The following is a 15,852-nucleotide window of genomic DNA, read 5'->3' as shown; positions in this document are numbered from 1 at the left end:
CATATGTGCTACACGTGGATGCCAGTCAAGAAGGGTTGGGTGGTGTGTTGTATCAGGACCAAGGAGCAGGACTGAGACCTGTAGCGTTCATCAGTCGCAGTCTTACGCCATCAGAGCGTAACTACCCAGCTCATAAGCTAGAATTCTTGGCGTTGAAGTGGGGGGTGGTGGATAAGCTGCAGGATTATCTGTATGGAGCGAAGTTTGAAGTGAGGACAGACAATAATCCATTAACCTATGTGTTGACTTCGGCAAAACTTGATGCCACCGGCCACCGCTGGCTTGCTGCACTATCTGCTTACGACTTTAGTCTCAGGTACAGACCTGGGAACCAGAACATTGACGCAGATGCTCTGTCTCGTCGCCCACACTACCAGAAACCAGAGTGGAAAGATGTTGCTTCAGCAGATGTGAAAGTAATGTGTCAGATGTCCGTGGTATCTGGACCAAAGAATTCATTTCATGCCCGAGAGATTGACCACTTGGGAGCGTCAATGCATGCTGTTCCCCAGGCATTTTGCAACCTTTCCAGTTTGGATGTACAAAACTTACCCATGTTGTGTTCATCTGAAATATCTAAAGCACAACAGGAGGATCCCTGTATTCATGAGGTGTTTTCAGCTCTCCGTCTGGGTGTTGTGTAGAATCACTCACCCACCCACTAAACCATGTCATTCACAGTTGGTCCTGCCTGAAAAGTACAGGGAAATAGTGATGAAGTCTTTGCATGATGACGCAGGTCATCTGGGAGTAGATAAGACCTATGGGTTGGTCAAGGACAGATTCTATTGGCCGTGTATGAAGTCTGCGGTTGAGGAGTTCTGCAAGTCCTGTGCACGCTGTGTCCAGAGAAAGACTTTACCTAAAAGAGTTGCTCCTCTGTTTCACATGCAAAGTGATGGACCTCTAGACCTTGTCTGTATGGATTTTCTGTCCATCGAACCTGATTCCAGCAATACCGCAAATGTCTTGGTCATTACAGATCATTATACTCGCTACGCCCAAGCTTTTCCCACAAAGGATCAGAAAGCATCCACCGTTGCCAAAGTGTTGTGGGAGAAATACTTCATCCACTATGGACTGCCAAAGCGAATACACAGTGATCAAGGTAGAGACTTTGAAAGTAGACTTATACATGAGTTGTTGTCCATGCTCGGGATTGAGAAGTCAAGAACAACTCCATACCATCCTCAGGGAGATCCTCAACCTGAGCGGTTTAACTGTACTTTGTTAGACATGCTTGGAACGCTGGATTCAAAGCGAAAGAACAAGTGGAGTCGGCACATTGGACATCTTGTTCATTCTTATAATTGTACCCGAAATGACGCTACTGGTTTTTCACCGTACTACCTCATGTTTGGACGTGAAGCGAGGATGCCGGTGGATTTGTGTTTCGGAGTATCCAGTGATGGCACATCACAGAGAACTTACCTCAAGTGTGTATCTGACATGAGAAAGGAATTGCAAGCTGCTTATGAACTTGCTGAGTCTGTTTCTGCCAAACAGAATAAAGGAAATAAGCAGAGGTATGACCAGAAGATCCGTTTTTCCCAACTCATGCCTGGTGACCGAGTTCTCATACGGAACCTAGGACTTCAAGGGAAACATAAGTTAGCAGACCGCTGGGCTTCTACACCTTACATTGTTGAAAGTCAAATGTCACAACTACCTGTGTTTCGGCTAAAACCTGCAGGTGGGAATGGACCCATAAAAATACTGCACCGGAATCATATCCTGCCATTGGGACAGCAAGTGCATCTGGATCCGCCAGCAGATAATGAGCCGACACCTAGTAGGAGAACCCTGCAGAGAAGAAGAAGGAAAAAAACAAGAAACCAGGAAAACTTTGTTCCAGAACACAGAAAACCCATGACACAGTGTGTGGATCATGAGGAACCTGATGAGTCGGAAGATGAAGAATGGGATCTATGGTACGACCTCCCAGAAAGACGCATAAGACAGAATCTGGATGAATTGTCTGAACCATTTAGCTCAGACTTGGACATGGTCTGGGAAGAACCAGATGCTTCCGAGAAGGAGATAAAAGAGACTGAAAGGCATGATAACAAAGGAACCAACGCCTCCAATGTAGTTGAAGGAACTGAAGACCGGGTATCCGAAATAAGGAGCTCACAGCGAGTTAAGAAGGTTCCTGAAAGATTGACATACAGTGCACTAGGAGTGCCAAGTGTAATGATAGCCCCTACGGTTCGATATGTTACCTCCCTTTATACATGGTTGGGAAGCATGCAACCACTTATGTGTAAAGTTCATTAGTCATGGGGACATGCCTATATTTGGTAGGGGGGGAGTGTAATACCCACTGGAAATGTTATGTACGCTAAGTATGGTTATCAATCTTTAACTTAGACACTGTATTATCATTGTTATAAATCCCTGGGTTAAAGTTGCCCATGTGAAGGTACGGCAAGAACTTTTAAGGACACAATGTGACTAAGAGCATACTTTCCATAATTCTGCACCAGTATCAACTGTTGCAGACAGTGAGGCTGCGCAGTCTCCAGGCAGAAACCCCAGGAGGAAGGGGTGGAGTCGGGTTTTTCGAGCGGGAAGAAAGGAGCGACTGGAAGAAAAGAGGGCAGGAGCTCTGAAAAGAGGGCTCAGGAGGCAAATGGCTGCCGCATCCCGTCCCGGGCTTCCAAACTCGGCCGCCGCCCTTCGTATTAGTAGCACTGCATCCAGAACTCAAAGTGGGATTCAGTGATCGTGAAGAGAATTCAACGAAGGGGTTCGGAGTCGTAAGTCTTGCAGACATTATACATACCATGAGCTCCAACTTAAGCGCGCCAACGAAAGAGTGCACTCGAATTTGGACACAGGGACAGATTCTCCTTTGAATCCATATAAATGGAGAATGTATGTTTATTATGTCTAGATTCATTCTAATGTATGCAAATGTCTAATTTAGGTCATTGACCCGTAATCTTCTTATACTGTCTGACGTTAAAACTATAAAGTAAGATAATTAGAATTAAGCCATTGTAGTAGTGATCTCCTTACTGGACTATAGAATACTGTCTACAACAGAGACCACATCTCACATATATCTAGAGAACCGTGAAGGGGTTACAGGAACATAGGAACAGGAGTAGGCCATTCTGCCCCTCGAGCCTGTTCCATCATTCAATGAGATCATAGATGATTGGTGACCAAACTCCATATACCCGCCTTTGCCCCATATCCCTTAATACCTTTGGTTAACAAAAATCTATCAATCTCAGATTTAAAATTAACAATTGACCCAACATCAGCTGCCATTTGTGGAAGGGAGCTCCAAACTTCTCAACCCTTTGCGTATAGAAGTGTTTCCTAACTTCACTCTTGGAAGGCCTAGCTCTGATTTTTAGGCTGTCCCCTAGTTCTAGACTCCTCAACCAGTGGAAATAGTTTCTCCGTATCAGTTCCCCTTAATATCTTGAAAACTTTGATCAAATCACCCCTTAACCTCCTAAATTCCAGGGAATACAACCCTAGTTTGGGTAATCTCTCCCTGTAATTTAACCCTTGTAATCCAGGTATCATTCCAGTAAATATGCTGCACTCCCTCCAAGGCCAATATATTCTTACTAAGGTGTGGTGCCCAGACTGAACAACGTGTGGTCTAACCAGGGCTTTGTATAGCTGTAGCATGACTTCTACCCCCTTGTATTCTAGTCCTCTAGATATAAAAACAAGCATTCCATTCGCCTTTTTCATTATTTTTTGTACCTGTCCATGATCTATGTGCATGGACCCTTAAGTCTCTTTGGATTTCCACTGCTTCTAGCCTTTCACCATTTAGAAAGTACTATGATCTATCTTTTTTAGGCCAATAGCAGATGACCTCACTTTTGCCTATATTGAAATCCATTTGCCACAGTTTTGCCCATTCACAATCTATTAATAGCTCTTTGTAATTTTACGCTTCCATCTACACTGCTTCCAATGCCGCCTATCTTTGTGTCATCAGCAAACTTGGATATGTGGCTCTCTATCCCGCCATCTAAGTGGTTAATAAATACAGTGAATAGTTGAGGCCCCAACATAGATCCCTGTGGGATGCCACTAGTCACATCCTGCCAATTAAAGTACTTGCTTATTATCTTTACTCTCTGTCTCCTGCCTCTCAGCCAATATCCTAACCAGATCAATAATTTTCCCTCAATTCCATGATCTTCAACTTCAGTTAACAGTCACTTATGAGGGACTTTATGGAATGCCTTTTGGAAGTCCATATAAATAACACCCATAGACATTCACCTGTCCACTACTTTAGTCACCTCTTCAAAAAATCCAAACAGGTTCGTCAGGCATGACCTACCTTTTCCAAATCCATGCTGGCTCTCTCTGATCAACTGAAAATTTTCAGGATGCTGTGGCCAATTTCATTCTAAAATGTTTTATTTCTGTTTTACATTTCCCCTTCCCCCAAATTCCATGTACTGTATCTCAGCTGATATTGGAAACCCACCAGTGTGAGGGATTGTGTGTACACAGAGCTGTGCCTTTCCACTGGACCTCAGTGCTCATTAATGTCAACAGTAGCTCTTGAGTAATGCACAAAGACATGCAAGGGAAACAAAATGTTGACTCATATCACCAAAATATATATCAAAGGAAGTTTTGATTAAACTGTATGGTCAGACCACATCTTGAGTAGTTTGGTGTCAAGTTTGGTTACCAAGAACACAAAGGAGACAGTTGGGCAGGAGTTCAGAGATGGAGCACAAGGCTGATCTCTAGTGTTAGAGGTCTGAGCGATGAGGTAAAACTGGAGAAATGTGGACCTTTCAGCCTTGAAAGGAAGATGAGAGGTATAAGATACTAAATGGTATGGAAAAGATAAATCAGGGACTTTTCAAGGGGAGCTTCAGCCGAATCCCGGATTTAATTATATGTGGAGTGTTGCTGGAGGCTCCTTTACATTTATTTAATTTAATGATGAAGAAAAATTCTCTCTGGCAACTGCACTGTTCAAAAAACTACATGGGACAATGATTGCTCATTTACCAACAGCAAGTAAAACAAAGAAAAAGAAGAAAGACTTACATTTATATAATGGCCCTGAAATTAGGATCGGGAGCTTGCCGCGCGTGCAAGCCCCCGATGTGCACTCACCCTGCGCGCTGACACCTGAAGCCCGGGCCTGCTTGCATTTCCTGTCACTGGCCTGGTTCAGATGTCGGCGCGATGTGCTTACCTGATCCAGCGGCGTAGTTAGTGCGATGTGCCGGCTGGGATCAGGTGAGCACTGTGCAGCCAATCAGGGGAGGGGAAACTTCAGTCATGAGTTTGAGAGTAAGAACTGTCAAACTCATGAAAAGTATGGGCTGCCAAAACACTACTTAAACTTTAAATAAAATTTTTAAAAAAACATCCCACTGATTATATTAACTAAATAAGTTTAAAAAAATATTTTAAACAATTAATCACATTTTTGAAAAAAATAAATTTTTTAAAAATAGGGTCTAAAACTAAACTTACCTTACTGTAAATTCTTTAAAAATAATAAACCTGTGGAAAAAAAAATTCTAAATTGTACTAAAAGACCACTTACCTGTAAAACTAAGTACTTACGTCTGGTTTTTCCACGCGTAAAAACCGGAGGCCTTTACACTCGGGCAACTCTGAAAAAAAAAAGGAATTTCACTGCGCACGCGCTGCCTTGGGTCAGAGGACAGGAAACGCCGGTTTTCAGCGCATGCGCTGTGCATGCTGAAAACCGGCAATTCCTCCAGGCACACGCGTGAGTACCCCATCCGTACTCACACGTTGTGACAGGAATTACTGGGCCAATGTCTTTCACAACCTCAGGATGTCCTAAAGTGCTTTATAACTAATTAAGTATTTTTTGAAGTATAGTCATTGTTATAGCATTGACACGGCAGCCAATCTGTGCACAGCAAGGCCCCACAAACAGTGATGAGATAATGACCTGATGATCTGCTTTAGCGATGTTGGTCGAGGGATAAATGTTGGTGAGGACACCAGGGAGAACTCCCCTGCTCTTCTTCGAAACGTGCCATGGGATCTTTTCCATCCACCTGAGGGCAGATGGAGCCTCGGTTTAACGTTTTATCCAACAGGCAGCACCTCCAGCAGTGCAGAACCCCCTTCGTACTGCACTGAAGTGTCAACCGACATGATGTTCTCACATTTCATGAAGTTTGTCTTGAACCCTTGACCTTCTGAATCAGAGGTGAGAATGCTATCCACTGAGCCATGGCTGACACCGGGGTTCCCTGAAGAAAGCTGTCTCACCATGTGCAATGAGGACTGGTTGGGCCGAAGGACCTGTTTCCATGGTGTCATTTCTATTGTAATTCTATGTGAAAAAGAAAATCATCTGAAGAGTCAATTAGATTTGTTTTGGTAGAGACGGATTAAGAAATTTGGTGAAAGCAGGGTCTATAAGTGTTTGCTTAGCTATTTGCTTTTCCTGTTGCTGAAATTCCTTTGGGAAGGTTTTCCTGGGTCTACACATTTTTTGTAGTGTCTTCTTCTTAGGCAGTCCCTCGGACCCGAGGATGACTTGCTTCCACATTAAAACTGAGTTCTCAGGTGACTGATGAGTCCAATGCAGGACCTACAGTCTCTGTCACAGGTGTGGCAGATGGTGGTTGAAGGGGCGGGTGGGTGGGGTGCTTGGGTTGACATGCGCTCCTTCCGCTGTTTGCGCTTGGCTTCCGCTTGCTCCCAGCGAAGAGACTCGAGGTATTTGGCACCTTCCCGGATGCTTCTCCTTCACTTTGTACGGTCTTGGGCCAGGGATTCCCAGGTGTCGGTGGGGATGTTGCACTTTTTCAAGGAGGCTTTGAGGGTGTCCTTGAAGCATTTCCTCTGCCCACCTGGGGCTCTCTTACCATGTCGGAGCTCCGAGTAGAGCACTTGTTTTGGGAGTCTCGTATCGGGCATGCAGGCAATGTGACCCGTCCATTGGAGTTGATCGAGCATGGTCAAAGCTTCGATGCTGGGGATGTTGGCCTGAGCGAGAACACTGACGTTGGTGCGCCTATCCTGCCAATGGATTTGCAGGATCTTGCAGAGGCAGTGTTGGTGGTACCTCTGCAGTGCTTTGAGATGCCTGCTGTACATGGTCCATGTCTCTGAGGCATACAGGAGGGCGGGTATTACTACTGCTCTGTAGACCATAAGCTTAGTGCCGGGTTTGAGGTCCTGGTCTTCAAACACTCTCTTCCTCAGGCGACCGAAGGCTGCACTGGCACACTGAAGGCGGTGCTGGACTTCGTCATCGACGTCTGTCCTTGTTGACAATAGGCTCCTGAGGTATGGCAAGTGGCCCATGTTGTCCAAGGCCTTGTCATGGATTTTGATAATCGGGGGGCAGTACTGTGTGGCGGGGACAGGTTGGTAGAGGACCTTTGTCTTACGGATGTAATCACTGTTGGAATGTAGGAAAAGTGACAGCAAACATAGCAAGGTCCCACAAACAGCAATGAGATAATGACAGATCTGTTTTAGTGATGTTGATTGAGGGATAGACATTGGCCAGAACACTGGAGAGAACTCCCCTGCTCTTCTTTGAAATAGTGCCATAAGAGCTTTTACATCCACCTGAGAGGGCAGACTGGGGCCTGGTTTCACGCCTCATCCGAAGGATTGTACCTCCGACAGTGCAGCACTCCCTCAGTACTACACTGAAGTGCTGATTGTGTGCTGGTGTCTAGAGTGGGACTATGAACCCACAACCTTCTGACGCAGAAGTGAGACAGCTACCACTGAGCCACAACTGACACTTGATCGCTTTGCCCAAGCTATCAACTGTACCTGGATGCAGACACAGGAAAATCTCACCTCTCATGTTAACTTATTATTAAGAATTCTGAACTTTCATTGAGTAACTTTCACAGTAACATACCTCATCCTGTGCATTAACTGGAATGTAACATTTGGCTTTTCAGGAGAGCACTGATGGTGATACCTACTGTTTAACAACTGGCATTGCAATATTGTGAAGAAAATAATTTTCATATCCATCAAATGATGGTACAGTAAATGGGTCACTGAGACTTTGAGTAAAATGCATTATTCCAGAGGGAGATAATGGGTCAGGAAGTCAACAATCAATCTGAATTACACTATCTTTCCTGCAGATGTGCTGGAAGGAAGTGTGAAAAATTTCTACAGCCGCTTGGCATTTCAAGAGCTGTGGGGAATCTCGGTAAGGAACAGGCTGAACGTGACTGCAAGAGGGATCCAATCTGGGTAAGTATTCATCCTCCAAGGCCTTCTTTACAGTGGAGTTCACAGCAGACATTGGACTCGCCCTCTTGATTTGCTTATTTCCTTGAGCCTGCTCCGCCATTGCTGATATATACCTCAACTTCATTTACCTGCCTTAGCTCCATATTCCTTGATAAACTTACCGAACAAAAATCTAGCAATCTCAGTCTTGAATACTCCAATTGTGCCAGCATTCACAGTCTTTTGAGGGCGAGAGCTCCCAATTTTTACTACCCTTTGTGTGAAGGGTACAAAAGGCATCAAGGGGTATGGGGAGAGAGCGGGAATATGGTATTGAGATAGAGGATCAGCCATGATCATATTGAATGGCGGAGCAGGCTCGAAGGGCCAAATGACCTACTCCTGCTCCTATTTTTCTATGTTTTTTCTATGTTTCTATGAAAAGGTGCTTCCTGATTTCACTCCTGAATTCACTTCTGAATGGTCTGTCTCTAATTTTAAGATTATGCCCCTTTGTTCTGGATTCCCCATCGGGAGATATAATTTTTTTATTATTTCAAACACTTCAATTAGATCAGGGGGACACAAACCAGGTTTATGCAAACTATCCCCATAATTTAATGTTTTAAGCGCAGGTATCATTTTATTGAATCTGCGTGGCACCACCTCCAAGGCCACTATATCCTTCCTGAGGTGTGGAACGCAGGTGCGGTCTGACCACGGCGCTACACAACTGAAGCATCACTTCCTCCCCTTTGTATTCCAGTCCCTTTGAGTTAAAGGCCAACATTCCATTATCCTTTTGTTCACTTGCTCAATGCTTAGACACTTTAGGAACTGTCCATGTTGGAAAATCTTGGGAACAACGCACTGCACCATAAGATAATCTAATTATAATATAGGCAGGGGGTCAATTGTGGCCCACCTCCCCTTCACCTTCTGGGCACCAGCAGACTTCCTGTTCCATTTGCCTTTGGCCCCCAGGCACAGCTGTCCAGTTTTAGAATGCTTACTGTTCAGATTCAGGGCTATTTCCCCTCCACTTCCTAGTCTTCAGCAAAAAAATGGCAAAGGAACACAATTAGGAAACAGAGTTATTCCAGATACATGCAACAAGTGAAAGGACCCCATTAAAATACAACTATTAACTCTTTATTGCCCCTTTTCCTGTGAGGAAATGCCGATTTACCATCCAACAAATAACCACAATGGCACGATTGAAACTAGGAGCTCCCATGTGGGAACTGCAGACTCAGACCTGTGTCCCTTCACTCTGTCGTGCAATGTGCTTCAGCTTTCTGGAGGGTATCCTGGGGAAAATCATTGGTTTGGATTGTGACCCTTAGCCAAAAGTTAGAGTAATATTGTTGTAAAGATTGCTGCTGAACTGACTCGCTGCATCTTTGTGCTCCAAGGTTCTTTGAGTGTGAACGCTTGTGCGATGAAGATTCCTGTTGCAAAGGATTCGGATTTCTTAAAGACCCACGGATGCCAGGTATTAACTATCAATGAATAAATGAGCAGAGTGTAGCAGACTGTACACTAAGAAAAAGAGAAGCCATTAAATACTAAGCTGTTAAAGAGGGAACAGGAGTAGACCATTTGGCCTCTTGAGCCTGCTCCGCCATTCAATAAGATCATGGCTGATCTTCTACCTCATCTCCACTTTCCTGCACTGTTCCTATGATTCGCTTAATATTCAAAAATCTATTGATCACTGTCTTTAATATAAGATAAGTTGAACCAAAATAAATTGTTTGACAAAAGTACAAAGGGTCCAAAATTCCTTGGGCCCGCTGGGGCACTGGGGCAAAAGTCACTGAAAATATGGCAAAATATACCCTGATCCAGGAAAGACCAGAGGATAGTGGCACCCACTCCACCATTTTATACCAGCAGAGTGGGACCAAGGATATTTGGAGTGAAACTCCGTAACTGGTACCACAGACGCAAACCCGGAAGAGGTAAGGTAACTAAGCAGCTTACATTTAGCTGCTTCCCACAAAGGGTGGTGAATGTATGGAACAGGAAGACAGTGAAGGTGGACAGCATTAGCAAATTCAAGAGGGAGCTGAATCGCCTTTTGTGCAGCAAAAAAAAAAGGAATCAAGTAGTAGAAGAGATAAAGCCTAATGAGATACTTTTTGAACTTTGGGACTAGCCAGATGTACCACAGTTGACTTTTTCAATTCTGTACTTAAATAGGAATGACACCTCAGGAATGACTGGGACAAAATGACTCACTAGACCCATAAGCACAGATCAAGAGCAAAGAAGTCTTACTACAATTATACAGGGTATTGGTGAGGCCACACCTGGAGTACTGTGTACAGTTCTGGTCTCCTTACCTAAGGAAAGACATACTTGCCTCAGAGGGAGTGCAGCGAAGGTTCACTAGACTGGTTCCTGAGATGAGGGGATTGCCCTATAAGGAGAGATTGAGTAGACTAGGCTTATATTCTCTAGAGTTTAGAAGAATGAGAGGTGATCTAATTGAAACATAAAATTCTTAAGGGACTTGACAGGGTTAATGCTGAGAAAATGTTTCCCCTGGGGACTAGAATACGGAGTCACAGTCTCAGAATAAGGGGTCGGCCATTTAGGACTGAGATGAGGAGAAATTTCTTCACTCAAAGGATTGTGAATCTTTGGAATTATTTACCCCAGAGAATTGTGGATGCTCAGTCACTGAATATATTCAAGACAGAGGTCGATACATTTTGGGGAACTAAGGGAATTAAGGGATATGGGGATAGTGCGGGAAGATGGAGTTGAGGTAGAAGATCAGCCACGATCTTATTGAATGGCAGAGCAGGCTCGAAGGGCCAAATGGCCTACTCCAGCTACTATTTCTTATGTTCTTATGTTCTTAAGTGTATGGGTCCTGCTGATAAGCACAATGAATTTCAATTCAGTGGTTATTATTTGGATCTATTCGGTTTATACTGTGAGGATTCAAATTTCTGCAGCGTTTCTTCTGATCTCCCACCGTAACTTCGGCCGAAGATCAGCGAAAGACCCGGAGAAACGGTGTAAACGACCATTTACTCTTTTTCTCTGAGGTTTCCATTGGTCTTCTGCCAAAGTTATGGTAGGAGATTGGGCGAACCCCCATGGAAGCCCTACCCCTGAGTGTTGCAAGCCCTCCAAAGCCTCACTGGTGTAAGTGCACTTACAGGTTAAACTGCTGTTGTGCTGAATAGGCCGGTCTCCACCAGAATGCTATAGGTACCGTTATAAACCACACAACCTTATAGATGGCACAGTATTCAGTGTTTGGTTTAACTTTATATGCAAATTATTGTCCTGATTCACCTTATTTTTGGTTTGCGTACAGTCGGATGGGTCACATTGCCCAAGAGCATTGAACTGAGCTCCTCCTGTTGCTCAGGTGGTTATTGCATCATGTGGTTAATTCATTCAGAAAGACCCAGAAGGTCCCAGGACCGGTTCCCGGCTCATGCTTAACTGGCTGCTCTCAGCTAGGGTGGTGACTGATTGGCTTTGGCAGCGGGTGGAAAAGCATTTAGTCAGTGTTCCTGCTCCTGATTACTACCCAGTGACGTCTCCTGGAAATGTGTATGTGTGGATGTTGGGTGAGGACGGGGTGAGGCTTGACTGTTACCTACCTCCAAGGCCAACACAGTGTGAAGAATGGTCACTTGGGTGAAGTAAATGTGGGATGGCATTGCCTGTAAAACTGGCTTAGGGGGAACCGAGGATTTTCCTGTTAATATTTACTTTCTTTATCAAATACATTTGCTAGACATGGAGATGACATGCCTTACGCTCAATAGTCTTGGAGTGCAGTCCTGCAGTGAGGAAGTTCAGAGCTGGCGTATCCTAGACTGTGAGTCAGCTGATGTGGACAGGCTAACCTCTCCGTTTGGATGGTACCAGAAGCCTGGTATGTAATAAACTCTACATTTCCAGATGTATCTTTTTTTTAAATTGGTTTACATTCATTCCATCAGCCTGCTACAACTCCAGGTCCCACAGGCGGGAGGCCAGTATTCAAGTTGGCGAGCTTTACTCTGCTTACTTAACCTGGAGGTGCCTGGTGCTGACAGTGGGTTCCCAAAGTTGGAAAGTGTTCTATTTCCTTGCACCAACACCCTTTTCCTTGATGACTACAATACTTCATAGAATCATAGAATGGTTACAGCACGGAAGAAGGTCATTTGGCCCATCGAGCCCATGCCGGCTCTCTCAACAGCACTTCAGCTAGTCCCACTCCCCCGCCCTATCCCCGTAGCCCTGCAATTTTTTTCCTTCAGACATTTATCCAACTACCTTTTGAAAAATAAAATTGAGTCTGCCTCCACTACCCTTTCAGGCAGTACATTCCAGATCTTAACCACTCGCTGCATAAAAAAGTTTTTTCTTACGTCGCCTTTGGTTCTTTTGCCAATCACCTTAAATCTGTGTCCTCTGGTTCTCAACCATTCTGCCAATGGGAACAATTTCTCTCTATCTACTCTGTCCAGACCCCTCATGATTTTGAACACCTCTATCAAATCTCCTCTCAATCTTCTCTGCTCCAATGAGAATAACCCCAGCTTCTCCAATCTATCAATGTAACTGAAGTCCCTCATCCCTAGAATCATTCTTGTAAATCTTTTCTGCACCCTCTCTAAGGCCTTCACATCCTTCTTAAAGTGCGGTGCCCAGAATTGGACACAATACTCCAGTTGGGGCCGAACCAGTGTTTTATACAGGTTCATCATAATTTCCACACTTTTTTGCTCTATACCTCTACTCATGAAGCCCAGGATCCTGTAAACCTTTTTAATTGCTTTCTCAACCTGCCCTGCCACCTTCAACGATTTGTGCACACACACCCCCAGGTCGCTCTGTTCAGGATTGTACCATTTAGTTTACATGTCCTCTCCCCATTCTTTCTACCAAAATGTATCACTTCACGCTTTTCTGTGTTAAATGTCATCTGCCCCGTGTCCGCCCATTTCACCAGCCTGTCTATGTCTTCCTGAAGTCTATCATTCTCCTCTTCACTGTTCTCTATACTTCCAAGCTGACCCCAAAATATTTTAAATCAAAAGAATTGAGGGTGATTTCCTTGTTGGAAGATACAGTAACAGCCAATTTAGCATTAAGGGGTGAAATTTCCTGTGAGAGCGTAATTGCCCATTCGTGCGCCCATTTGCCGATGTCAATTTACTCTTAAATTCGTGCAATCTCATTAGCATACGCCAGAATGTAAACAAACAGAAATGAGCACATATTCCTTCTTTTAAATATGAAAATTAAAGTTTCAAGCCATCTAACCATCATTAGACAGAGCATGTTTGAAAGCATACAATCCTGGAAGCATTTGCATTTTTAATATAACTTGCACTGAAGAGATAAAAATGCATTCAGAGAAACAGGAAATACAGCGCAGATCTCAGCGAGGATAAGTTTTTCATTAAATGGCTCAAAAAAATCACATAAAATCGCCAGGAAGATGACTTTGTTTTCTGTTGCACCATTCTGAGCTTAATTTTACACCTGTTTTGAACCAGTCTAATAGCAGGAAATTCTCCTGTACAGCTCTTTAGCCTGGGGAGGGAGCCATTACAATGAGCCGAGATGCATTCGACGCAGGGAGTGATAGACAGGCGTAAAAGAGCAAAGAAATTCAGGCATAGGGTAAATACGTCCATCCAAGTTTGCTTGATCTTTTCCCCCGCGCCTGAGTTGGTTTGATTTTTTACGCTGGGTATTTGCTTTACACTCCCCCGATTACGCATGTCACTGGGGGCAAATACTCAGGAAATTCTAATGCATGATTTGACTGATCTGAGAAGAGCATCTGGTAGTGCTTTACATTAACTCTAAAGGGGAGACATTGTGAGACATTTATTGGCTACTTCATCTGTTCTTGACAGCTCTTACATCACCACTTTGAAATGTGTAAAGCTTTTGTTTATGGGCCTGGAAATCTTCAGCATTATAAATGTGTTTCTGATGATATTACACAACAATAATTGAGAGCCAAGGATTGGCTATAAGGAATGAACCACTTACTTTTAACAAAACTGAATCAAGCCACAGCATCTGAATCTTGCACCCTCAACTCAGCTCAGTAATGATAAACATGCCACCAGTTTGGCAAGAAATCCTCTGTTTGAAGCACCGTTGCTCTGAATTCTGGTGAAAACAACTGCTCAAGATACTCTGTATAGTTGAACTGAGCCATATAGACCAGGAAAGTCCCAGGTTCAACCCCATGTCTGTGCTGTTAACTGATCTCAGCTGTGTGTGCTGGAGTGCTGGGGAGGGGGAGGAAGCAGCGAGGGGCACTAAATTCAGCCAAGGTTCCAGCTGTTTACCTCTGTCCAATGAAACCCCGCTGGAAAGCGCGTCCATGAGGACCTCGGTTGAGGATCGGACTCAGCTGTGATTAACCTCCTACCCCCACTGTCGAGTAATCTATCGACACTCACTGTCCAGGTTCACGCAAGAAGAATGGATGCTTGGATGAGGCATTGGCGAATAGTATCTGAAAAAGAGTCAGTGCCTTCAGGAGAGGAGGGGGGAGTAAGAGCAACACAGAAGAATTGTGAAGGTCCGTTTCTCAGTTTATGGACTATTCGTTAACTTGTCTCTCAACTTTTATTTGCAGTGAGCCAGTGGAATCGTGGACTCAACATGTGCCCTCCCGTTAGCCTTCCTGCACTTCCTCGAAAAGGTACTCTCAAACATTTTACACCTGCCTACTTTTCTTGCCCAAAGAATGATCCAAAAAAAAATGAGGGAGGGGGGAATTTATCACAAACGATGCACACATCTGATCCCTTTATTCACTGTCTCACAGGCATAATGGTTCATTTTGCTGCTACAGGATAATAGTTTTGTTGGTAATACTTTGCTCGGTGTGAAGTGGTAGTGTGGCACAGAGCATCTGTTGGCCCCTAATGGTTACTTCCAATCGCCAATGGCAAAACCAGATAGAGGGCAGAATCAGCAAGATGTTGGTCTGAGTCTTTCTTTGCTACTGATGAAAATTTCCTGGAAACCTCAATAACCTGGATAAATAATGTTCCCTGCCTGCTTCTGGTGGTTCGGGTGAATGTTAAAGATCCAGTGGCACAACACAAAGAAGGGCAGGGAGTTCTCCCGCTGTTCGGGCCAACATTCTTCACTTGCCCAACGCCATCAAATGTAGATTATCTGGTCTTTCATCTCATTGCTGCTTGTGAGATCTCAGTGGGCTCAAAATGGCTGCTGCATTTGCCTACATAACAACAATCACTGCCCTTCAAAGTGATTCATTGTATGTGAAGCACATAGAGACATTTCTGAGAGATGTGACGAGGCACTATATAAAAGCAGGTCATTTCTTTCTTTCTAATACACCTCATAAGGCGCAGAATTGAATGGAAAAATGTATTTTTAAACATTTGAGGGAAAATGTGAGGCCAGGGTCCCAGCACACTAGTGCCTCTCTAGCCAGGAAAGCAGGGGGCTGGAAAATCAGGCACATAGATTAGCCCACCTGATTTACAGTGCTTCCAATATTCCAGTTACTAAAATTAAAAGAAAAATTAAAATTGGGAGTGACTGAACATAACAACCTCTACAGCTGATTCTCCCAGCGAGCCTTGGACCCTTGCCTCGGAAAATTTACAGCTTGGTGTCTGGTTT

General features: G+C 44.2%; 1 protein-coding gene across 1 annotated transcript in view; it reads left to right on the top strand.

Annotated features, from left to right (window-relative positions):
- tg (thyroglobulin) overlaps positions 1-15,852 on the top strand; it is a 604,630-nt gene that overhangs the window by 220,648 nt on the left and 368,130 nt on the right. Inside the window, exons 30-33 of the mRNA XM_085993935.1 lie at positions 8,115-8,226; positions 9,621-9,700; positions 11,972-12,112; positions 14,831-14,896. Of these exons, the coding sequence (XP_085850061.1) occupies positions 8,115-8,226; positions 9,621-9,700; positions 11,972-12,112; positions 14,831-14,896 (399 nt within the window). The remainder of the gene's footprint in view (positions 1-8,114; positions 8,227-9,620; positions 9,701-11,971; positions 12,113-14,830; positions 14,897-15,852) is intronic.

The sequence above is a fragment of the Somniosus microcephalus genome, chromosome 7 (assembly GCF_052327205.1).
Source record: "Somniosus microcephalus isolate GS21.2 chromosome 7, FLI_Smic_1.0, whole genome shotgun sequence".
NCBI lineage: Eukaryota > Metazoa > Chordata > Chondrichthyes > Squaliformes > Somniosidae > Somniosus > Somniosus microcephalus.
This window is presented reverse-complemented; position numbering and strand designations above follow the sequence as displayed.